This window comes from Colletotrichum scovillei, assembly GCF_011075155.1.
Source record: "Colletotrichum scovillei strain TJNH1 chromosome Unknown Contig00004, whole genome shotgun sequence".
Lineage (NCBI taxonomy): Eukaryota > Fungi > Ascomycota > Sordariomycetes > Glomerellales > Glomerellaceae > Colletotrichum > Colletotrichum scovillei.
The window spans coordinates 822754-846123 of record NW_023336262.1 but is presented as its reverse complement, the minus strand read 5'-3'; the positions used below and the strand labels follow the sequence as shown (position 1 = coordinate 846123).

Sequence of the window (23370 nt, the reverse complement as noted above, 5' to 3'; positions counted from 1 at the left end):
CTCATCGACACGTAAGTGTATCCATTGATAAACTTGAAAGACTCCCGGTAGTTCAGATGGTTACGAATCACAGCAGGAGACACGTGGAATTCTCCTTGAGCGATGCTGGCATGCACCCCTTAGGCTTAGTAGGTTGAGGAAAGCCTAGTGAAGGAATTCCATTTCCGACACGAAACGCAAATTACCAGATGTAGTATGAGATCTGGAGAATAAACCTTCACGCATGTATTGACTCCACGCTCAATTCAAGCATAAAGCTACCCCCAGTATCCACGAGAGGTTTCCATATGCGGAACAGAATCAAGGCTAAGGCGGTAGACGGTGCATGCTAATAAGATATATGTAAGCGGTGAATGAAGGTGTATAGATCAATGAATAGTTCAATGTAACTCGAAGTCTCGCCAATAATCCTTCTATTTGTCAAGCTTGTTCTATGCCCGCGCGAATTCCTGAAGATACAATGAACATGATTTGTGTCAGTCGTTGACAACTTAGCAAATCACCGACATGCGTTTGGTTCAAAAACGAAAAAGTTTGTGGCTCGATGTCTCCCAGTTGGAATTCGAGGTTCACGAATGATTCGGGAACGCGCTTCAATTAGCCAGCTGACAGCATTCAAAGGATTGAAGTAGGTAAATCCCTTGGATGCATTGATAAACTTCCGCTCTATGTGCAGCTACTTTACATTACAGGAGCATAGTGAGCGATAAGGATAGAAGCATGCTAATCATTGCAGAGGCTTTTGACCAACAAACCCGCCCTGCAGAGCTCCTTCTGTTGCTTCCAAACGAATCTGGCTCACGGCTTCCGTCTACGATGTTATTAGCACGAATGCATCGAAATACGCTGTGATTCGTCCGAGTCTCTCCGTCTTCATAGTTGTATGCAAGAAGCACAGGATAGACATTTGTAAGAGCCGTATCGTACGCATCACGCAGACCAGCTTCGGATCTATTCGAGTAAGGTCCCCAGATGCCGAAGAGGTGAGAAGAAGAACCTTCATTGGTGGAATTTCCGTTGTGTAGATCAAATGTCACGTTCCCTGACTGACCTTATTAGTCTCCGCTACAAGGTTTGTGACGGCTAGTCACAACGAAAGTTAGTGACTTACTTCGAAATGACGAAGGGGATGAAAGTGCTTGAGGGCAGCTCTTAGGCTTTTCGAAGCTTCTGAAGGTGCTACACGGCTGGCGCACCAGGGCCTCTTTAGTCTCCTTGATGCAATCCTCGGAGATAACACCATTGCACGTCCCGTTAACATCGTCTTGTAGCTTTTCCAGCTCCTTAACGGTCCAGACGTTTTCGAACCAGGCAAAGGAACAGATGTCATAATTCTCAGTGTAGTTCGTCGTTGAGTTGAGGCTTTGAAAGGCATTCTCTGGTCCTTCGAGAGTTATGACTGCGGGATTCGATACTGAGGTGCTGATGTCGTCCGCAGAAATGTTGGTCGCAACGGCGATATCGATGCTCCAACCATTTCCGGGGCCATAGTCGTCGGTCGGTGGATCCAGCAGTGGCTCCGTCACATCAATGCCATTGATGGGCCACCTCCCTGTGGCATTTGGGTGTGCTACTGCGTCGCGGATATTGATGCTAGTCGAATTGCTTTGCCGAGCTTGTATACGGCCAATTCGGGCGCTGTCGGCTGTTGCCAGAAACGGCAAGCTTGTCGCAAGGATGCCAATGAGAAGCTTCATGTTGAGCTTTCTTAACTCTTCTGAAAGTTTGGGCAATATTCTCGCTACGTAATTATTGATGTTATTAGGGCTTAATCGTTGGCAAAGTTCAAAAGTCTCATACAAGACGCACCATTAGTTGGAAGGGAAGCAGAACAAGTTGAAACTCAGTGGCGCAGGAAGATCAGTCACTCCTTATAAGCCGCCTACTATCTTCTGCCTTGCCTCAAAGATCGCCAAAATTGGGACTTTGGTATTTCAGCAATGACGTACGTTGGTCTTTATGGCAATTCTAGTGGTCAATCTCAGCGCCGGGGTAAGACAGAAGGATTCATGCTTGGCGACGCGGTCTCTTGGCATAGCCCAAGACAAATCATGAGGTACCGAAGTACCTTTTAAATAGTACCTAGAGAACATGCCTGTGTAGGATTCTACTCTGATCTGACGGTGTCAACCATACCAGCTGGTTGCACTTAATGAATGGTCAAAGAGTTCAAAAGTTGGCTTGTGTAATTATCAACTATTCAATTTGAGAACAACTACATAACGTAGCAACTAGGTAGATGCCGTCTCGCCCGATATCTTTTGTAACTGATCTTCCAATTCCTCTCCCCTCAGTTCGGCCAATGTCAATATAGCCGACTCGACCGTACTCAGAGCAACAAGTGCGGCGCCATACGTGAGCTGCACCTCTTCATTGCCTTTCATGGCAGGATGATCTGAGAATTCCTCTCTGGTCGGGGAACTGGCTGTCTCTACGCTCTTTCCCGCGGAAGGTTGAGAAAAGGCGTCGAACCGAGCACTCTCACTGACCAAAAGGTCATAAGGCCTTTCGGAAGTCGTCGCAGACCTAGCACTTGTTGCCTTGAAGTCGCCCTTATCGCTAGAGTCGTCAGGCTCATTGAGGTTAAGGTGATCAAAATTCCTGCGGCGCCGAGGCATCTCTGCAGGCAGCGGGAAGAATGGGAGAGGACTCGGACGGGCAGTTGTGGTTGCAGGCTTCCCCCCCTTGGCTGTGTGGTCCTTGATGTAACCGAACTCGAGAAGATCCATGGCCCATTTGTATGCCTCGTATGTGTCCTTCATCTTGGGGTCGTTCCTACTGCCCTGGTGCAGAGCATCAAACATCAGGTAGAGTGCGCGTACAACACTCTCGAGCGCCCCGACGACCCAGGCATGGTGCGCAGAAGCTGCTTCGCCGACAAAGTACAGTTGACCACCTGCATTAGGCTTGGTGATGGCCGGGTATAGCTCGCTGAACTGGCTAGGGCCGAAGTAGGCGAATGCTCCAGCCATGTGGGGATCATGGTACCAGTCGTAAGAGTGGTGTTCCATATACTGCTCATTGAGCATCTTCAAAGTGTCATCGAGTTTCTCCTTGTTGTTATGGTCTTCAGTGTGAAGGAAAGCGAGATCTCGGAGCATGACTTGCTTCAGCTCAGCCTCTTCCTTGAGTATGTCCGCGTTGGACTTGCCGCGCGGCTTCGATGCGATGAGACTAGCCAGGCGCTGGGCTGTCTGTCCCCAGGTGTAGGAGACGAGAAGAACTGCGGGCTCGTCCCTTGGATCGACGTCCTTGTTGATGTTATAGGAAGGGTAGACGCAGACCTGAGGAGCCAAGTCCGTACGGGCAAGGCCGCCTTGGTCAATGTTGTACGGCTCCTTCTGCCACCAGGGGGTCTTGAACTTGATGCCAACCTTGCAAGAAGCTCCGTAGCCCAAGCAGCGAATGGCTTGCTTGGTATCCCAGAGCAGACCAGCCTTGGAAAGATCCATTCGGTTCATCGATGCCAACGTTGCCGAACTGAACACTGTGAAGTAGTCCTTCGAAGGCAGAGATTCACCAGTGATACTGTCCCGGAGCATCACAGTCATGGACTTAGTCACTCGCTCGTTCAGTTGCAGGTTAGCATCCATACCCACGACCTGAGTATTGAACTTGATGGCCGATTGGTCCTTCATCTTCTTGCGCATCTCTTCCGCAATCTTCTGAGCGCCGCCGTCGATGCAAAACCAATTATTGTTGACCTCTTTGGCATCTTCGGTGGTGTAAAAGTCGATACTCTCCAGAACGGCCTCCGTCAGACTCTGATCGTACCAGCCAGTGCCGCTAGGAAAGATGCAATTAGTTATTCATCTAGTTATGGCAGCTTTTGGCAGCTTTAAGATACCAAATGGAGGAGTACTTACTAGGTAGCAGTCTCCAACCACTGAATGGTGTTGTAGCTCAAGCCTGGGCCGTCGGGAACGTCGGGGCCGTCGGGAAAGCCGGGAACCTTTCCCTCCCTTTTGAAAAGTCAGTATTGCGCACCAACTAAACGGAGAATCGAGAGTTACTCACGTGCGTAAGTACTGGCGGACACTCATCTTATCACACTTCATCAGGATTTTCCAGAGCTTCTTCTCAGCTGCACGAGGCATATGGGTCTTCTTGTCAATGTAGGCATCGAGGTACTTCTTGATGTATACAATGAATCTACCGATTGCCTTCTCAAAAAGCTCGCTTGGGCTCGTTTGCAAGAGACTTAGTAGAAGGGAAAAGCAGAGTTAGCGATGTTGGTCAAGTCTATACCGAGTCCATAACGTCTGGTGACTTACTGCTCTGGAATTTGCTTGTTTTTCGCAATGCCCACATTGAGTGCAAAAGGATCTTTCTCTGTTGAACCCTCCGGGTATGGATTGCCGACCTTTCGGACGTTATTGAATAGCGTTGGACAAACATTCTTGTCATCATTCAGGTAATACTTGATCAGTCGTGGAGGATCGTCGACATGCGTGCGGTCGCCCAATTTACCCTCCTTGATGTCCAGCATCTTGAAGAGGCTGAAGGTTCTAAACTTTGTGTTAGTTGAGTTTATTTTATACCGGAACTGCTCTCCCTCGACAAAAAATGCGCAACATACCTGTCCATGACCGCGTTCCTAGGGAAACGCATGGCTCCGACATCGTAGTAATCGTGCACGCCATCCTTGCTGAAGCGGTGGGTATAGAGCCTGCCGCCGAATCGTTCTTCATCTGAAGCCTCCAAAATTTCGTAGGTAATTTTAAGGTGCTCAGGTCCCTTCTCTTTTGCGATGGTGTCGTTGATCCAGTCAATGGCCAACGCTGTAAATAGTCCAGCCGTGCCGGCGCCGACGATACCGACGTTGAAGTGTCCCGGCTTCTGGGGGATGACGCCGCCACCGGTGACCGGTTTGAGGGTCTCGGCCAATCCGGAGACGGTCTCGGCTTCCGGCTTCAAACTATCTGTGTCTACAAGATCAGCATAGCCGTTCTTTGATGCTTCAAGGTCGTTCTCGAGCTTCCACTGGGCGACAAATTCGGCCCAGATATATTTATAGCAGACTTTTGGAGTCGTATCAGGGGATTCTGGAGGCGCCATATTTTCTCTACTGATCAGAACTACGTGGACTGACTATCAGATGGAAAAGAAGGAGTTGCTTTAGTCGTTGGTGGTTGAGTTGCAGAGAGTAACATTCGGCGCGGGGCCTATGGACATTTATACAATTTTCAATAACAAGAACTTCATTACTGTCGGCGGCCAAATCTCGTACTTTTTCCTCTCATACTTTCCCTTCGTTCATTGATGTCTGGCATCGTGTCAAATTTCTCAATTGGTCTCACTCTCAGCCGCTGCTAGTGCAATGTTATGTTTGCGGGAAGAAAATGCCCTGCTCGTACTTTGAACCTATCACCCCATATTTTGACCACGCGAGACAGTGATGGACCTTTACCTGAATCGAGACCCGTCCATATCACCCACAGAGGCTGGCTGAAATTTGAATAGCTGACGTTGAGAATCAACTGGCAAGCGCGCACCCTAACTGAAAGCAGTTTAACCCGCGCTGCCAGCTTTCAGCTGCGACCCGAACTCGTCCTGCATTCAGACATTTCGACTCTTTACCCCGCAAAACTGGACGATGGGGAACGGCAATCATTGGAACCATCCTTATCAATAGTACTCAGGGGTCGGGCCGCTGGCATGATGTCTTAGTTTCCGCCCGCCAACCGCCGAGTCGAGACCACTTCCCGCACCGACGAGGAATAATTCGAGAACCGAACGCAGTTTCCCCATGTTTACCAGTACATCTTTCTGTCTCGAACCTAGCCTTCGAAAGCATCCTGAAGCAACTTGGCCTCCTCAGCTTGGTGAACCTTTTTGGAACCAGTAGCAGTAGCAGCCCCAGTCCCCCGCCCAGCGTAAACGATCTTCTTACCCCCAAGCACACCCGAATTCTCAATCACAGTCTCAAGCCTGTCCCGCATGTACTGCCACGCACCTCCGTTGTACGGCTCCTCCTGGCACCACACAATCTTCTGCGTGTTGGGGTACGATTCTAGGCTCTCCTTGGCTTGAGCCCAGGGGAATGGGTGGAGTTCTTCGATACGTGTGATGGCAACGTTCTTGATGCCCTTTGCTTCACGATATTTGTGCAGTGCTGCGTAGACTTGACCGCTACAGAGAATGATGCGGTCAATCTCTTCACGGGGGAGTATGTTACCCCGTCCGTGTTCCGGGTCCTCGAGGACGGGCTGGAAGATCGATGAGCCCGTGAGGTCAGAAACGGAAGACCTGGCGATAGGATGTCGGAGAAGAGACTTGGAAAAGAAGATGATCAGAGCTGAGAGTGTTAGCAGACAATTCCAAGTCAATTCTCACGTGAACATGTACTTACGTTTCTTCTCAGGAGAGTAGACCTGCCTCCTCAACGCATGGAACAAATTCGCCGGCGTCGTCATACACACAATCCTGACATTCCCCTCCCTCCTCGTTCTCTCCAAATCCTCGGGCCAAGCCCGCCCATCCTCGCTCCCCAACTCAAGAAACCTACCCAGCCTAGCAGAAGAATGCTCCGGCCCCTGACCGTCATACCCGTGTGGCAAGGACATGACAAGCCCTGACTCAAGCATCCATTTCGCCTCCCCCGAAGAGATGAACTGATCGACAATAACCTGCGCGTTATTCACAAAGTCGCCAAACTGCGCCTCCCACATGACCAACGAGTCTCGCGCAGCAAGAGAGTACCCGTAATCGAAGCCCAGGACGCCGAACTCGCTGAGAGGGGAGTTGATTGCGCTGTATGTGCCTGCTCCTGGAGTGTCTAGATTGTTCAGGGGGGTGTACTCTTCGTGGGTGACTTGATCGTGCAGGACGGAGTGACGCTGGGAGAAGGTGCCTCGCTCGACATCTTGGCCACTGAGGCGAACGGACTTGCCGTCTTGGAGGAGTGTTCCAAAGGCGAGGGCTTCGGCTGTAGACCAGTCGACTGTGCCTTCGTCAAAGGCCTGCTTCTTGGCGACGAGGATACGTTGGAGGTTACGGTGGAGGTTGAAGCCTTCTGGAACGCTGGTGATTGTGTTGGTAATTGTAGAAAGCGCGGCTTCATTGACTGCATTCGCAGACGCAGTAGTGCCAGCGGCTGAAGTAGGCTCCGAAGTAGCATCCAGAGATCGATTAGCTGGCTGCTTGCTTCTCGCCAGCTTTTCCTCCAGCTGCTCCCAGACCCAAGTCTTCTGCTGCTCTGCCATTTTAGCAGACAATCCGCCCTCACTGATCAACCTCTCAATGTATAGGTCCATCAACGACCTCTGTTCGGCGATTTTCTTATACATCTCAGGCTGCGTGAAACTAGCCTGGTCAATCTCATTGTGTCCGAACCGCCGGTAGCAGACGACATCAACGACGATATCCGAACGGAACTGAGCCCTCCAGTCCGCAGCCAGCTTGCTGATGAACACAACAGCTTCCGGGTCGTCGGCGTTGACGTGGAAGATCGGCGCCTCGATGTACTTGGCCAAGTCGGTGCAGTATGGCGTTGACCTGGAGTCTGGGGAGTCGGTGGTAAATCCGATCTGATTATTGACAATGATCCGGACTGTGCCGCCGACTTCATAGCCCTTCAGAGCCGAGAGGTTCAGCGTCTCGTACACGGGACCTTGACCAGAAAAGGCGGCGTCGCCGTGGAGAGCCAAGAACATCACCTTGGACTGATCAACATCATCCTTCAGATGTTGTACAGCCTTAGCCTTACCCTGGGCGACCGGATCAACGGCCTCCAAGTGGGACGGGTTCGGCAACATGGAGATGCCGACCGTCTGCCCGCCAGAAGTCGCCCTCTCGCCCTCCATGCCAAAGTGGTATTTGACATCCCCAGTCTGGCCCTTTGCGGTGTCAAACGCCTCCGTGCCCGCAAACTGCCTGAAAAGCGTCTCGTAGTCTTTTCCATACACTGTGCTCATGAGGTTCATTCTCCCGCGGTGGCAGCTTCCCATAACGATATCCTGTACGCCATGCGCCTCTGCGCAGCGGTCGATGAGCGCGGCTAAGCCGGGAGCCAGCCCCTCTGCGCCATCTAGGCCGAATCGCTTCTCGTTGGGGAACTTTGCCGCAAGGAAGCGCTCAAGTGACGTCACCCAGATCAAGCTGTCGAGAATCTGCTTCTTCTTTTCGGCAGAGGGGGGCGAAGTGTGGTACGATTCGATGCGCTCTCGGAGCCATTGGCGCTTGGCGGGGTCGGAGACGTGGTGGTATTCGACCCCGATGGAGCCGCAGTAAATCCTCTCGCAAGTGGCGATGATGTCGCGGAGTTTCATCGTCTTGTGATCTTTTGCGAGATGGGGGAGAAGCTCTGGACCTAGGACGATTTCGCGGTCCAAGTCTGCGGTGGTGAAGCCGTACTTGCTCAAGTTTGTTGTGCTCGGAATATCGTCGTGCGGCTTGACTGTCGCATTGCCAACTTCGCCAAGGGGACTGATCTTTGCGGCTGAATGACCATGTCGCTGGAACGCTCGAACGATATTCTGGGTCTTCAGAGCGTCGACAACGTGACTCGAATCCGCACCGAGAGACGATTTGATAGCCGGTGTGTGCCTGGGCGAGATTATGCCGGGCGGTGGCTGAAAGGCCTCCGTCGAATGTACCGAGGGATCTTCCATATTGTGAAAATATGTATGCCATGATATATGGACGTTTTCAGGGTCCTTTTTCCAGGAAAGATACATTTCGTCGACGTAGTTCGCTGTTCCTCCCTGAAGGAACGAGTCTATGGGATTCTGGGTGGCGGCAGATCGTTAGTCCCGAGGGCATAACCGAGGAACTGTTGGACAAGATCTTACCGGCAGAACCCTTGGTTCCTCTGCTTCTGCTGCCGTAGCATAGGATCTACCTCTCGAGGGCTCGAGTCTACATGATCTGGTAGACGTGAACGTTCGGCCATTTCTTGACCCTCCGAGTCCGCTGAGAGGGGACGAGATGCTGCGGAAGCTCGAAGAAGGTAAAAACGAGGTCTTCGCGTGCAAGAGGTTTCGTTTTGTATGGCCTTTACAGATTGAGCAGGCGGGTCGAATCATCGTGTCGGTTGTTTAACTGACGATGGGTATTAGCTTTCAGTTTGGTAGAATCTGGAACCTTGACGATTGACAGGAGAATCGAGTTGAGAGGAATGTGACATGTCTCCGTTCTCGATGCTCGCTCTTTCGATGATTGACGAAGACTGAAGTTTAGATGTAAAGTATACATATCCACAAGTTCGACGCGACTTACACGCGGGGAAGATCCGTGACAAACCCCATACCGATGGTGCACCGATCTCCATGCCGTCGTTCGAGTTGAAAGTCAACCGAGTAGGCTAATCGGGCAAATTGTCGGCAACTCGGATGTACTGAAGACATTTGGCTTCGATCCCGAGCCAAAATCGAGGCGATGCTCCTCGCAGGTAAGCGCTTTACTTGCTGTTGGCTTGGAGGATGTCGAAAGTTGCCCTCGGATATCGAAGCCGAGACTCTTGCGTGGATCCACCGTGACACCAACGTCAGCCTCCTCCGGCTTCTACACCCGGACAACTAACAACGACGACAACATATCTCTGTCATGCCAATTGAATCATGCTGAAAAGAGAATGGCGTTTGAATCGCAGTATTCCAGAAGCCACTGCATGACATAATGGCAACTGTGGTCAAACACTGACTCCATTATCACCCTTAATGCTGCTACCTTGTTAGATGCCTGGTATCAAAAGCCCAAGTTCCATCAGGTCTCCGTGAGCCAAGAGTGATTAGAGTTAGAAAGTAGTTGCAATGAAGAAAGGGCAATATGCTGGACGCTGGATTCTCCGGATTATCTATGACCGAGCCCCCCATCTAAGGTTTCTAAGATGCAGCAATCGTACGCCCCCAGTGCCCGCACGGCAATGCTGTCAATCCAATCCCACTCCACCGATTTACAAAGTAAAATACAATTCGGCACGATGCTACAAGAAACCGTAGCCGTGCGCAGTCTATGCCCCTTCACCCACGAACTGTCTCTCCTCAACGCAAAACAAACAGAGACCTTATTCCATGTTTAGAGAAGAAGGCTGGAGGGGTCCTCGATGTAACCCTTGACGGCGCCAAGGAAGGCCTCGGCCTCGCGCTGCTCAATGAGGCGGTGGTCGTAGGTGACGGTGATGTACATCATGGGGCGGATCTCGAGCTTGCCGTCGACGACGACGACGCGCTCCTTGATGCCGTTCATGTTGAAGATGGCGGCCTGGGGGTAGTTGATGACGGGGGTTCCGAACATGGAGCCAAAGATGCCGGGGTTGCTGATGGAGAAGTTGCCGCCCTCGAGATCGGGCATGGCGAGCTTGCTCTTGCGGGCCTGTAAAGTTTGCTGTTAGAAAGCCTGTACTTCTCCAGAGCACAATCATTGTGTGGGACTTACCTTGTCGGCCAGCTCAGCGACACCACGCTCAATACCAACGATATCCAAACTCTCCACGTTACGCAGCACAGGCGTAACGAGACCCTTGGGCGCAGACACGGCGATGCTGATATCAACGTAATCCCTGTACGTGATAAGCTCCTTCTCGGTATCCATGGCGGCGTTGATCTGGGGCACACGCTCCGCGGCAAGACACGTCGCCTTGGTGAATGCGCCCATGTAGCCGAGCTTGACGCCGTAGCGCTTCATGACGGCCTCCTTGTTCTTGGCGCGCCAGGCCATCAGGTTGGTCATGTCGACTTCCTCGATGCACGTCAGCGAGGCCGTCATGTTTTGCGACTGCTTGAGCTTCGTGGCAATGGTCTTGCGCATGCGCGGCAACTTCTCGACGCGCTCGCCGCGGGAGAAGGAGCCCGTCGCGCCGAAGGGGACCTCGGACGCAGGCTTCTGTTGTTGCTGTTGTTGTTGGGGAGCAGCGGGTTTGGGTGGTGCCGGTGCGGGCTTGCTCTCCTCCTTCTTGGGCGCCTCGGGCTCATTCTCCTGCTCCTGAGCCGGCGCGGCAGCGGGCTCGGATTTGCTTTCGGACTTGGGCTCTTCCTTCTTCTCCGGTTGAGACTCCTCCTTCTTCTCGGCGGGTGCGCCGCCCGTCTCCATGCGCGCGAGTTTCTGTCCGACTTCGACAGTGTCGCCCTCGGCGACGAAGAGCTCGACAATGGTGCCCTCCTCGGGAGCGTTCACGGCGACGTCGATCTTGTCTGTCTCGATGCTGGCGACCTCTTCGTCGGCCTCGACGCGGTCGCCGACCTGCTTGCCAATGGAGGCGATGGTGCCTTCGGTGATGGACTCGGCCATTTGCGGGACGGTGATGATGACCTCGCCATGCTGGATGCGGGTGGTGCTGAAGGAGCGGTATTGGGAGGAGGAGAGGGCGGCGTAGGCGTGGACGATCGGTCTCGAGGTGGTGCGCGTCGCGGTCGTGAGGGATCTCGTCGTTGTAGCTGTCGGTTTTGATGCTGCGCTGGTGATCTGAGTGCGAGCTGCGGATGCGAGTCTAGGAGAGGCCGCGGAGGGCTTGGCCAGGCGGCCGACAGCATGAAGCTGGGAGCGCATCATCTTGGCGATTGTAGATAGAGGAGAGGGGAAGAGCGTGGTGGTTGAGCGCCCGGCGATCCTCGACGAGAGGTTTGAGTGATTCTGGTGGTGTTGAATGAGTCTTTGACCCCGGTCAGAGAAAAGGGACTGGGAAAATCGTAGTGTAAATTTGACGTTGGAGCTTTGCTAGGCGCTGTGACAGAATCACCTGCCGCTTTAGGATTACAGGCAGAGCTGGTACCAAATACCTTAGATACCTAGTGCTACTTTCTTGACAAAGGTAATCAGTCATGAAGGAGCTTGCGAGACTCACTTGAACATTCATTCAATTTGATTCTATTGCTCGTCAAGTACGGCACTGCAAGTTTCCTACACATATGTTGATGGCATCTCAGTGCCGTGCGACCACTGTGGTACCTGGGGTCTGCGGGCTTGGTTCCCTCCTCAGAAGTCACCTAACCAGCCACTCGATCTTTCGCGATAGCGTACCTCAAGAAATCAATAACTGTCAGTCAATAATCCTAAGCTAGATTTTGTGATATTTCTTTGCTACCTTGCTCTCCATCATCTCCCCAAATATGTTTTATCTGTACCAAAGCTTTAAGTCGATTCTGCAAAAGCAGCGGCGCGTTCGGTGGCCCCCGGTAACCACCTGGGAAGAAATCGGAAAGGCTCCGCATGCGCATCCCGGGACGAGCTGCCCGAGTGGATCCGTAGCTTGCCAAAAACCGCCGCATCATTGGCCAATTCATCACCCGCAGTTGACAGCCGAAAGACGGCACCAAAGGGATACGTACCGCCCACGCCGCCTTGCAGGGGGTTTCGGCTTCTTCTTACTCATCCCTTGCGGCTTACCCGGCCAGACGGCTTCTTCTCCTCCGACAGCTCCTTTCTGCCTTTTCCCCTGTGGTTTCTCGCGGTGGATGATTTCTGCGCCAGCACAGGCAGGTAGCAACTTTACCTTAGTCAGCACACCTCTGCCAGACAGGGGTCTCTCAATCTGCAGACCACGTCGCAACGAAGGAAAAAAAAAAAAAAAAGTCAATTGATGGCCCGAGCTCCATCCTTCACATGCACCCAGAAAGTGAAAACTGAGGCTATTCACAACCGCTACGTGACTCGTGCGATATCGTACCCCTCCAACCAGCACAATGGCTGCCAAAGACTTACAAACAAGCGGCAGCAGCCCAAGAGTCGCATACCTAACCCTCTACAACACCCTCTCCGCCGCACTATGGGCATCAATCCTCTTCACCGTCATCTCCACCGCCACTTCCCATGGTAAACTCACCGTCTATGCTGCAGCAGAACCTCGTGCGCGATGGGTGCAGACACTCACCCTCATTGAAGTGATTCACTCAGCCGTAGGTACGTAACACCCCACCTCCCTTCACAATCCTCCCAAACTACTCCGCCAAAAACTTGGGCTATAAGATTATGAGATATCACACTCTCAAAGACAAAACTAACTCACCCCCTCAGGCCTCGTCAAATCCCCCGTAGGCACAACAGCCCTCCAAGTAGTCGCCCGCACAATCATAGTCTGGATGGTCTGCCACAGCTTCCCCGCCACCACAGCCTCCTCCACAGCCTACCTAACCCTCCTGCTCTCATGGGCGACGGCCGATTCCATTCGCTACGCCTACCTGGCTCTGAACCTCCACGGCAAGGCGTCTGATGCGCTCGTCTGGGTGCGGTACGTTTCATACACTCTCTCCCTGCCTTCCCGTGTCTTTTAGTAACGCAGGGGCAAACGCGGGCATGTTTAGACTAATGATGAAAAAGATACACCATGTTCTACCCCCTATACCCCATCGGCATCGCCTCGGAATTCTGGCTGCTCTACCTCGCCATTGAACCCGCTTCGCGCATCAGCGCGTTAATCCCGCCTCTGTTCTACTTTTGCTTGCTGTTGTATATCCCCGGTAAGCCCTACCCCCACCCCATCATTGGGGGTTCCCACGACGTGCTTCCTTGATGCTAATACATGCGTCTGGGTCTAGGATCTTACACCATGTACACTTACATGATCAAGCAGCGCAAGAAGACACTCGCAAAGACGAAGAAGACACAGTAGCCCAGCAAGGCTCTGGCTTCATAGAGGTGATGGACTTCCATCAAGGTAGATGCGCTCTGAGAGGGCAGGTACTGGTAATGAATGGACGTAAACGAGATGAGCTTGCAACTACCTTAGAATCTGGTTCTACCCCGAGCGTGAATCCAAACAGAATGTATACAAAGCTCCAGCCATCTTCCATCAACTCTCGGAAAGAGACGCACATCTCGCGCTCAGTTCTACAAGTTATAACGGAACGCCTTGTCCTGCACATCCGTCAAGTCAGAATCAACCGCAACACCCATCTGCACCGCCTCCGCGCCTCCGTCATGGCCACCAACATCGTACTCATATCTTCCCTCCGCGGCAAGCCGGTCCCTCCTCGCATTCTCTCTCTTCAAAACAACCCCATACACGGCATACGTGATAATTAACCCCACCCAGCTCGCAATACTGAGTATACACCCCTTGGTATACCGCGGCGCATCCCCCTCCGTCCAGGCCTGCGGGGAGACAATACACCCGACGCAGTACACGATAAAGAACCCAGCGCTAACCACACTCTTCTTGGTATTCCCCTTGACATTGGACGCCATCATTGACGCCGTGGAGCTTAGGAGAGAGCTGCAGCAAGCAGCGAGCCAGGTGCTTGCCACGATGCCCCACTCTGCGCCGTGAAGCGGCAGCGCGAGGAGCATGGCGGATCCGAGGAGCGGGACGAGCGAGAGACCGATGGAGGTGTAAACTCGCGTGCCTGGGAAGGATCGCGGGATGAGGGCGCTGGCCCAGATTGTTACGAAGCTGATTGCGCCACCGGGGAGGCCGACGAGCATTGTAGTGAAGGGGGAATAGCCGAAGCCGTTGATAACAAGAGAGGAGAACTGTTCAAGCAAATGTTAGGTGTTTTTACTGGGAAAAGGATGAGGAAAAGCACTTACCTTGAGAATAGGAGTTGTCAATGTGATGCAAAGCGCCATCATGAAATACAACCACGTCGTGGGCTGCCTCAACGCCTCATACATCTGTTTCGTATTAAACTCCGCGCGGTCTCTGGTCCCACGATCAAGGGCCAGCCTCCGCGTCGCGATCTCCCTCTCCCTCTCGTTCAGGAACCACGCTGTAGTCGTATCCCTCGGCATGAGCAAGCAAAAGGCAACACCACAGGCCGCCGTCAACCCGCCGCTGACAAGAAACATCACCCTCCACTTCTCCAGCGCCATTTTCGCGGCCCCGCCGATGCCGTACATCATCAGCGCGCCGAGAATCTGCGAAACACCGGACATGGACACCCACGTCGCTACGCGAATTGGGTGCTCGCGACGGCGATACCAGTTTGATGTGATGATGATGAAGGCCGGGGAGACAGCGCCCTCGGCAAAGCCGAGAAAGAAGCGAGCCGCCGCAAGGCCCGAGAAGTTATGCGTGGCGCCGAGGGTCATCTCGACGGCACCCCAGGCGATAATTGTAACACCGACGAAGAGCGTTATAGGGAGACGGCCCATGAGGTAGGCGGCGGGATACTCGGAGCAAAGCTGTCCAAAGTAGAAAAGGGAAATAATCCAGGAGAAGTCTTGGCCTGAAAGGCTGAGGTCTTTGCGGAGACCAAAGACTGAGGCGTAGTTGATGGACTGCTTATCGAGATCTGTCGGGGAGTATGGTCAGTCCGAAGGCTTGTGATAATGTGGATCGAGAGATACTCACACTGAAAGAAGTAGACAAAAGCCATCAAGGGCATCAGGACTCGGTCAAGCTTTCGAACGAGAGCAGCCTCTTCCTCGGGGCTAATTTGTTCAAATGCTACATGCTCCTCGTCTTGCGTCTTGGTCATCTCGAGCTCTTCAGCCATAACGACTTGTGGATCGTCTTTCTTGTTCGCCATCTCGTCGTGCTCCAGTCGCCAACTGTCAAATCAATGTTGATGAAACTCGAAAATTATCTTTCGGTAAGGTGGCACGGCCAAGTAGTCGGCGGCGACTGTGTCGATTCTTTGGCCCAGTAGAATGGAGAGTGGAAGCCCGACAAGATAGTGTCCTGTCAGAAGTCTCAGGTCTGGGGAACGGAGAAATAAGTCGACAGCCAGGAGGAACTTAAGTAGCCCAGATGCCTGCCTCCTCGCTCTCTAGTGCTCCCAATTCCGGGGTGATTATCTGGGGAAGCGCTTGATTCATCGTGGAGCTCAGAGGATTGCGGGGTTTGCCCCAGACTCTCCGCAAACCGGCAATCTGGAGAGGTGCAGTTCAGCGAGTCGCTCGGGATACGAAGCCAGCGTCCTCTACTATCGGCTGGCTGTATCGTGTGCAAGGAGCCCGGGGCATAGACCGCGGGTCCACTTGCCCTCGGGAACTACACCCGAGCACTGCTACATGTCAGGTTCTTCGGGCTCGGAATGATGGCGTTGAGCTAGACGTGTCCGCGTTAGAACAGCCTCCTTCCACATTGACAAGTCACCGGGATACGTTTAAAATGTCGGTTCCGGGTACCGGGCCCTTTGCGGTGGACTAGATTTCATTAGAGGCCGAAGGATCCAGCTATCATTGCTGCCACGGAATCTGGTTCTCTAAAGCTTCCCAATCCGTCTGTTCGACTCCAGTAAACGAGAATCCGGGGGTGTGGTAGACCCAGTACAGGCTGTTCTCGCCCTCCAGAGGTATACTCGCCAAGTCAGCGCCACTGAAGCCAAAGTCGTGCTGGCCATCCATGTCCTGGACTTCCGACGTTGAATCAGTGCTATCCTGGACGCTTGATAGCCCCTGGATGTTCGCTATTGCCGAACCTTCGCTTGTTGATGGTCCTTCTGGGCCCGCATAACTGTGTCTGCGACTAGTCGAGAATGAAAAGGGCTGCGCCATGAGGTCCATGAGTGACTCTTCGAGGGGCTGAATGCCAGATTGATAGACAGGCAGGGCGAGATGCGAACACATCTGGTCGAGTTCTGCCAAGCGTCTGGCTGCAGGTCGATTACCCAGGGCGGCAAGGTACCTGAGAATGGCCCTTGATCCGTCGATACCTTTGTGCCCAAGCCCTTTACCAGGATTGATGGCTTGAACGAGGACAAACACATATCCCACGGAGAATGTTGCGTCTAGGTCGAGAAATGCGTTCTTTGCTATGCACCAAACACTGTCAACGAAAAGAAGCATATCGAAAACGGAAAGCCAGACTCACCGAGTATCTCACTCTTCCGAAGTTCTTGCAGGATGACGAGGATCTTGCTTGCCGTCTCGACACAAATCTCTGCAAGTCGTACAAGTGCAGGCCTGACACCGCTGTGGTCTTCGCGATCTGGATCGCGACTATTTCGAGCCATGTACAGTAGGATTGGCCGAACGGTATGTATTACAGCCTACATGCGTTAGTCAACGTCTTCTGTCTATAGGCAGTGACCTTCGAGTACCGAGTAGACCGAGACATGTAAGCTGGAGCTAGTTCTTGATACTGTGGTGGCGGCTTCCATGAAGGGCCGTCCTGCAACGGTCAGCCCAGAGGGCTTGATTTCCATCGAGTACTCGGATGGCATGTTCTTTTCCACTTCGTACAAGGAGTGCAGAATATCTTGAACATTATTGATGAAAGTTGTCTCAGGCTCGTCTCTTTGTGAGTAGATTGCTATCATGGAGTCAGTCCCATTCCAGCACATGCGGGATGCGATGCAACAGACTGGCGGTTATCTTTCCGGTAATCCTCGCCGCTTGAACATTGACGTCCAATGCTGTGGCGGATGGGAATCCCAACACCTCGTACGGGGACTTTGTCGTTATCGCGTAGTCTTCAATGGACATGGGGAATCCGCCTGCGGCGCACAACCTCCTAGGTAGAGAGTTAGTTGCATGGGAGCTTGACGCCGGTGTATGGCTTCACAATGGGATGTACCTTTCCTGCATGTAGATAGACCACCATAACCTGTTCCGATGGACATTCTCCGAGCGGCGTGGATTCTGAGAGCTGCTGGACCGATGTAGACCATGGCTGATGGCCAGCCGTAAGGCAGTATTAGACTATACGCGTCAGCAGCTGCAACTCCCCGGCTCTAATTGGGACTCAACTTACATGCAGATATGCATCATCTTTCCGATCTGAAATTTGCAAGTATAACGCGGTCAAAGCCATGATTTCCACCCCAATAGTCCCATGCTTCCGCAGGTCACTCAGTAAAGGCGTCCTCTTCACTGCTTCCCTGAAGTACATCGTCCCCGGAAGCTCTCCGTCCTCATCATCCCGTCCCTGCAGTAGCCTCCCAACCGCAAAGACAAGCAGTGCTTCCACAATCCAAGTCTCTGTCAACCGCACATCGGCACTGGACTCGTGATACAAGACGGATAAGTTGTCCGAAAAGGCACGTACGTCGAAAAGCTGCTGCGAAATACCAACGTTGAAGATGACGATCTCGAGCATCGCGTGGGCCTCCTCTTCCGGCGGCCACTGACGTCCGATCGCGATCTCTAGCGCGCATCTGTCGATATGCGGAAGCGGAGTCGCGGCATTGACGGTGGACTGCGGACTCGCGGTAGAGCCAGGATTGGAGCGGGAAACGAGGAGGGTCTTGATCTCGGACCCGAAAGTCTCGCTTGAGGAGAGGGCGGACTCGGGTGCGATTGCTATTCGCCGGGATTAGTATCCGAGGCCCGGGAGGTCGCCTGATAGACGGTATAAAAATCTGCACTTACCTCTACCTGCGCGAGCAGGTGATGATGTGGTGTGAGGCTGGGCCTCGGAAGTTCTCGTCCTCTCAAGTGTGGGAGATGATGTTGACTGAGACATTATCGGCCTAGGCTGGCCCAGTGTAGCGGGAGATTGGCATGGAATGGTACCATCTAGATGGTCGTACATATGCATTACCGTGATCTCATTCGAAGAATCTTCGACATCGTGCAGCTGCACTGATGACGACGCCGGTGCTGGTGCTATAGCCGGGGGCGTCGAAGAAGCGGCCTCGGGAGCCGACCTCTCTTCTCTTCGTCGCTCATAATAGGCGACTTTATTCTCGAGCTCCCTAATCTGTCTGTATCATGTAAAATTATTCTTAGCTACTTCGAACCGTCTTTGATGTCGACCGTCAGCACCGTCGGGGGACCAAGGGCAGAACGTACGAGACGGAATACAGCTTCCTCTTCTCCGAAGCGGAAAACACACAATCCAAACCCCGCTTGGCACAATACTTGCACGGGCGCTGGCCGGAGCACTTGACCTTCTTGTCCCGGCAAATCTGGCACGCATTGGATGTGCGAGCAGCCTCGGCTTGAGAAGCCGAACGGAAGCGTCTGGATGCTGTCGTTGGCGTCGAAGTGCCCCCAGCTGGTGGGCTCGCCAAGGTGCGGGTGTTGGTTCGTCGATTGGGTGTTGAATCGACGTCCATGTCTGTCATCTTTCCTGAAAAAGCTGAAAGGCTCTTCCAAGATATCTGTGCCACGAATGAGATATTCGGGGAAATGGGTCGGATTGATCTGGTGGTGTTGTTGGGGTGAAAGGGAGACGTATCCGTGGGACGTTGTTCATGAGACGAAGTTGATTTAGTGGATTGTGGGGCCGGCGCCGGGTACTTTGCACGCTAATTGAGGGAAGGTGCACCTATGGACCCAGAACCCCAGATCCGGAAGCGTCCATGGAGGACGGGAGCACCAATTGTTCAAGTCGACAGGAAAGGAAAGCTGTAAGCTGTGTGCTGCGGTATGTGAAATCAATCGCCCATATATCCAGTTCATTCCCGTTCAACCCGTGATTAAACATACAAATCATCGTCCCCATCCGACTCCTTTTGCTTCGAAGCGTGGGGGCTCGTCACCCGAATGCCATTCTCCAGCCTAGCCAGACTCATCTCATAGTTCTTATGATCGCACCACTTGGAAACCATCTTGACAGCCGTCTTAATCTCCCGACCGTTGAGCTGCCAATGCCCAAGCTCCTTGATATCCTCGTCCGAGAGCAGCTTCATTGGGCCTTTTCCTTCCTCACATAGCTCTTGCTGAGGCAACCTTCCAAGAAACTTCCGCCAGATAAGCTCTCTTGCATCAGGGCTCAGCGCCTTGAACAACAAGTGCAAGCTCACTCTACTCCGGAACGCCGTATCGATGGTGTTGTACAGGTTCGTAGTCAAGAAGATGATCCCCCGGAAGTACTCTAGCTCGCGTAGGAAGATCGACACAAGTTCGTTGCGCGCAATGTCGTTGGGGTTCCGCTCCGCCATGAATACGTCTGCCTCATCGAGTAGAATCACAGCGTTCCACTCGGTTGCCATCTCGAATACCCGCTTGATCTTCTCGCCTAGCGTCGATGGGTTGATGCCAAGGTCCTCGGCTTGCAGGTAGAATAACGGGCGCTGAGTCCTGTCTGCGACGGCTTCGGCTGTGAGTGTCTTGCCAGTTCCCGGTGGGCCGCTGAGGAGAATGATGAGGCCTTGGCCTTTGCCAACGATAACATCTTCCATTGCGCTCTTGTTCGCGTGGCCGTGATTCTCAACGAAGGATAGCACCAGGTCCTTTTGCTGTTCATCGTAGACGAGGTGATCGTAGGCTTGGGCATTCCAGACGATGGGCTCGATATCCTCCACGTAGAAACCGACTGTAGATGTCAATAAATTGAATTAGGAATCTCGAGTTGAGCAACTTACGCCAAAGTTTGTTCTTTAAGGCGAACCCCTCAATCAGTGGAGACATAAAGACGAGGTCGTCCGGACGGGCAAGCATCTCTTCTTTGTTCTTCAACTGCGTCTTCTCCCCAAGATGTCTCCCGTTTTTGACCTCTGATTTCTTCGCTTCCTTCCCTTCCGATTCAAATTCGGGCTCGCCGTGATCATCGTAGATAATGCGCTTCTTAGTCACACGATTCCGTCGCGTTTCGGCGTCGTCGTTTTCTCTTTTGCCCTGAGTCCGTTCGTACTTGTTGAACCCGACAACATCAATGAGGATTCTGCCCTCCACATTGTGCTTGCTCTTCGGGCTCATGGCAATGCCGTTGTAGGTACAGTATGTCAGCCCCTGAAGATCCAAGACCTTCTTGCCCCTCGTTAGAGTTCTCTGCAGTAGTTCTTCTTTGTTCAAATGAAACTGCAGAGGATAGTGAGTGAGCTCTAGTATCGGCCGGTTTCCCGCGAACTTGGGGATCTGGAGCTCTTGGTCGGACCACACGAAGCTCTCCCCATTGAATGTTAGAATTTTGCACTTGATGTTTAGGAAGACGCCCTGATCCGTCCTCTCGTACGATGTATCTTCTACTTTGCACAACAGCTCCGTGTTCTGAGCGCTGCTGTACACGACGGAGTTTCGCGGGAAGTACGTCCAGGCCATTTTGAAGTTGATAAGACCGCTGGCCTGAAGCTTGCGCTTCTTCTCGCGCGTCTCGCCGAGCATGTCATCCAGAGTCCGTACTAGGAGCTGCAGGTACCCCTTGAGCGCGCTATCGTCCGTCGTCTTGTACAGGTCTAGTATCTCATCGTAGCAAAAAAAGAGAGGTCGGAACGGAGCCTCAAAGGTAGCAGTATCGCTAGGATCGAGGTGAACATCTTCCTTCTTGAAAATGGGCTCCAGAGCGGCGACGAGGGTCGGGTTCTGGATAGAGATTTGGTGATAGGCCAACGAGTATCGACCTGCCATGACTGGCTTCTCGATGTCCTTGATCTTGTAGACTTTGATGGCGGGCCGATCTTGGCTCTCTGCGGCCTTCTTGCTCATCTGCTTGGGAGGAAAGTCGACCCAGTCGTAGATGCCGTTGCAGCTGTTCTTGCCCTCATAGTAGGTCTTGACGGTGGCATCGACGCCGAAGGTGGGGTTTTTAGGCGACTGCTGCTTCTTTGGGTCGTCGTCGGAGAGACTCCCCTCGATATCTGAAATGGGGCGCCCGACTTCTTCTTTGTGGGGAAGAAGCTTGCACCGCAGTTGCCATGCCTTTTCGGAAAGGTTCTCCTTGTCAAACGCGTCGCGAATGTCGCTGAGATGCATCTTGGCGATTTGTTTATGCCGTGGAAGGAAATGGTGGAAGATCTCAGGCTGAGGATCTGAACCGAGTAGGGAAAGCGAAGATGGCGAGATGGCGAGATGAGAGATGAATTGAATCAAGAGGATCAATCCCTTTTCAACTGGCAGCCTTGTTGCTTTGATGCTGAAGCCTGAAGCCTGACAGCTTATGCCACATAAGCTGCATCAGACTCGCCAACGGCGCATATGATAGGACTCGAGGCATATTGGTTCGCGGCCCATGGGGCATGAGATTGGCCTCGGCGTTGTCCTAGTGGCTGATCCGATCTATCTGCAAAGGTAAAGGTACTGTCCGTATGTGCTGACTTTGGGGATCTAGGACTACTCAGCCCCAGATGCCGGTGAGTCAAAGCCGGCCAAAGAGCGCCGTTGCAGCCATGGTGGCGTCTTCAACCTCGACGGAGTAACCTATGATGGATGGTTCGAAAGTTCTGGTGGGAGTCGAGGTGCATTTGTTGGATCTGAGGCATATATATGACCCAAGATGCCATATCTCAGGTGTAAGGTAGTCGTCAGATATTCCGGAGTTCTTCTAGATTCTCGATTGATGAATTCCAAAGACAGTCAAAAGATGGTTCAGCATGGGCCGTCAACCGCGTCGAGGGGGAACTTTGATCGAGCCTAAACGCACGTCACTGCCGACAGCTGGGCACGGACCAACGCAAGGACGTTACAGTGGGACTGCCGGTTCGCTTAACCTTCTCAGCCACTCACAGCCGCCCGGAGGCCAAAGTCCCTTGCTAAGATAGGTACCTAGGTAGCGTGCAGGGCAGGCATTCACCCCCACGGTTGCCTCCCATCAGGCACCTGGCAGCTTCAACTGCATGAAGCTACCCAAGGTACCTAAGGTACGCTCGTTCATGTGTCTGCCTTGACGTCCGCCGAATCGTTATGGGCTCATGATGGCGTATATGAGTGCAAGCCGGGGACCTTTGACCCTTTTTCCAATGTTTCTTTTGGTAAAGCGGGGCTGATTGGCGTGTTACGCAGTATGAGATTTACATATTTCTCCCAAGTCCGAATCAACCACGTGCATCTGGCTGCCTACTTAGATACGTACCGTCAGAGGTATCTACACCAGAACTTTCGCGGCCAAACAGCACATGGGTGTAAAGTTATCGGTTTCTGAACGAGAGTAGACCGTCTGTGAATTAAGATCCCTTGGTGGTCGTGTGATCAAATCGCGTCATGGGTCACTCACTCAACTTTCTCTACGATCTTTTGCGATCCAAGAGTCTGGTTGAATGCACGCACTGTATTTGAGTGTTTGCTTGCATTCATACCGGTACCTACCATTTTGGAAAGGACCGAGTCCCCGGAACTCACGACAAGTTGAGCTCAATTTCAATCAGAAATGATGTGATGTTTGTTGCTTGAAAGTCCCAATATCGTAGCTTTTCTGCATCTCGGCAAACGTCTTATCCTTACCTGCCTCATGTCAGGTACCTGTTGGTTCCGGCAGGCGAAGTAGAAGGCCAAGCTATGGGTTCATGACTAAAACTGATCGAGAGATGGAACGCCAAAGAAAGGGAGGTTTTAGAAACCTCCAATGCCTTGCCGAGTGACAAGGAATTTTCTGGCATCATATCTCATCTGTTATCACAGCTCAAGGAACTCAGGGTTCATACTAACCTGCCAGTCGCCTACCGATGCCATCTTTCTTACAGTCTCACTTTGAATGGGACAAAGGGACTGATTTCTCGCTCATGTAAAACTAATGGATTTAGCGAGGCGATCATTAACACGCAGATGATCCGGGAAAATCTGGAGCCTGGCGAACATACAGTGACATATGCCCATGCCCCTACAGATCCCCCGCATCGCTACATATGCCCATAGATGATCCATTCCGGTGTCGACCTTGCAGTGTATCCAGCT

The 23370-nt window shown here is 52.6% G+C and overlaps 7 protein-coding genes across 7 annotated transcripts; 1 reads left to right on the top strand and 6 right to left on the bottom strand.

The window, feature by feature from the left end:
- Positions 1 to 686: 686 nt before the first annotated feature.
- Positions 687 to 1697, bottom strand: HER10_EVM0001352 (uncharacterized protein; the record flags this gene model as incomplete). The annotated part of the gene is made up of 2 exons (XM_035471102.1): positions 687 to 1042; positions 1112 to 1697. The coding sequence occupies 2 exons, from the start codon at positions 1695 to 1697 to the stop codon at positions 687 to 689; spliced, it is 942 nt and encodes a 313-aa protein (XP_035334631.1).
- A 480-nt stretch (positions 1698 to 2177) lies between these two features.
- HER10_EVM0003804 (flavin containing amine oxidoreductase) lies at positions 2178 to 5250 on the bottom strand. The gene is made up of 5 exons (XM_035473468.1): positions 4580 to 5250; positions 4275 to 4508; positions 4018 to 4200; positions 3867 to 3962; positions 2178 to 3786 (listed from the first exon to the last, which is right to left on the bottom strand). Exons 1-5 carry the CDS (start codon positions 5056 to 5058, stop codon positions 2232 to 2234), a joined length of 2547 nt encoding a protein of 848 aa, XP_035334832.1. The 5' UTR covers positions 5059 to 5250; the 3' UTR covers positions 2178 to 2231.
- Positions 5251 to 5780: 530 nt separating this feature from the next.
- On the bottom strand, positions 5781 to 9026 carry HER10_EVM0003238 (oxoglutarate dehydrogenase; the record flags this gene model as incomplete). Its single annotated transcript, XM_035472922.1, has 3 exons — positions 5781 to 6298; positions 6353 to 8729; positions 8793 to 9026. 3 exons carry the CDS (start codon positions 9024 to 9026, stop codon positions 5781 to 5783), a joined length of 3129 nt encoding a protein of 1042 aa, XP_035334788.1.
- A 758-nt stretch (positions 9027 to 9784) lies between these two features.
- HER10_EVM0003006 (dihydrolipoyllysine-residue succinyltransferase) lies at positions 9785 to 11595 on the bottom strand. The gene is made up of 2 exons (XM_035472696.1): positions 10378 to 11595; positions 9785 to 10314 (listed from the first exon to the last, which is right to left on the bottom strand). Exons 1-2 carry the CDS (start codon positions 11488 to 11490, stop codon positions 10018 to 10020), a joined length of 1410 nt encoding a protein of 469 aa, XP_035334765.1. The 5' UTR covers positions 11491 to 11595; the 3' UTR covers positions 9785 to 10017.
- An 897-nt stretch (positions 11596 to 12492) lies between these two features.
- Positions 12493 to 13546, top strand: HER10_EVM0005086 (protein tyrosine phosphatase-like protein; the record flags this gene model as incomplete). The annotated part of the gene is made up of 4 exons (XM_035474711.1): positions 12493 to 12837; positions 12952 to 13165; positions 13255 to 13394; positions 13473 to 13546. Exons 1-4 carry the CDS (start codon positions 12621 to 12623, stop codon positions 13544 to 13546), a joined length of 645 nt encoding a protein of 214 aa, XP_035334921.1. The 5' UTR covers positions 12493 to 12620.
- A 122-nt stretch (positions 13547 to 13668) lies between these two features.
- On the bottom strand, positions 13669 to 15404 carry HER10_EVM0012324 (uncharacterized protein; the record flags this gene model as incomplete). Its single annotated transcript, XM_035481721.1, has 3 exons — positions 13669 to 14406; positions 14464 to 15167; positions 15227 to 15404. 3 exons carry the CDS (start codon positions 15402 to 15404, stop codon positions 13765 to 13767), a joined length of 1524 nt encoding a protein of 507 aa, XP_035335442.1. The 3' UTR covers positions 13669 to 13764.
- Positions 15405 to 15664: 260 nt separating this feature from the next.
- On the bottom strand, positions 15665 to 21456 carry HER10_EVM0012016 (uncharacterized protein; the record flags this gene model as incomplete). The annotated part of the gene is made up of 8 exons (XM_035481421.1): positions 15665 to 16631; positions 16691 to 16868; positions 16920 to 17131; positions 17184 to 17332; positions 17396 to 17520; positions 17573 to 18120; positions 20343 to 20451; positions 20512 to 21456. The coding sequence occupies 8 exons, from the start codon at positions 21454 to 21456 to the stop codon at positions 16057 to 16059; spliced, it is 2841 nt and encodes a 946-aa protein (XP_035335418.1). The 3' UTR covers positions 15665 to 16056.
- Between the last annotated feature and the right edge of the window lie 1914 nt (positions 21457 to 23370).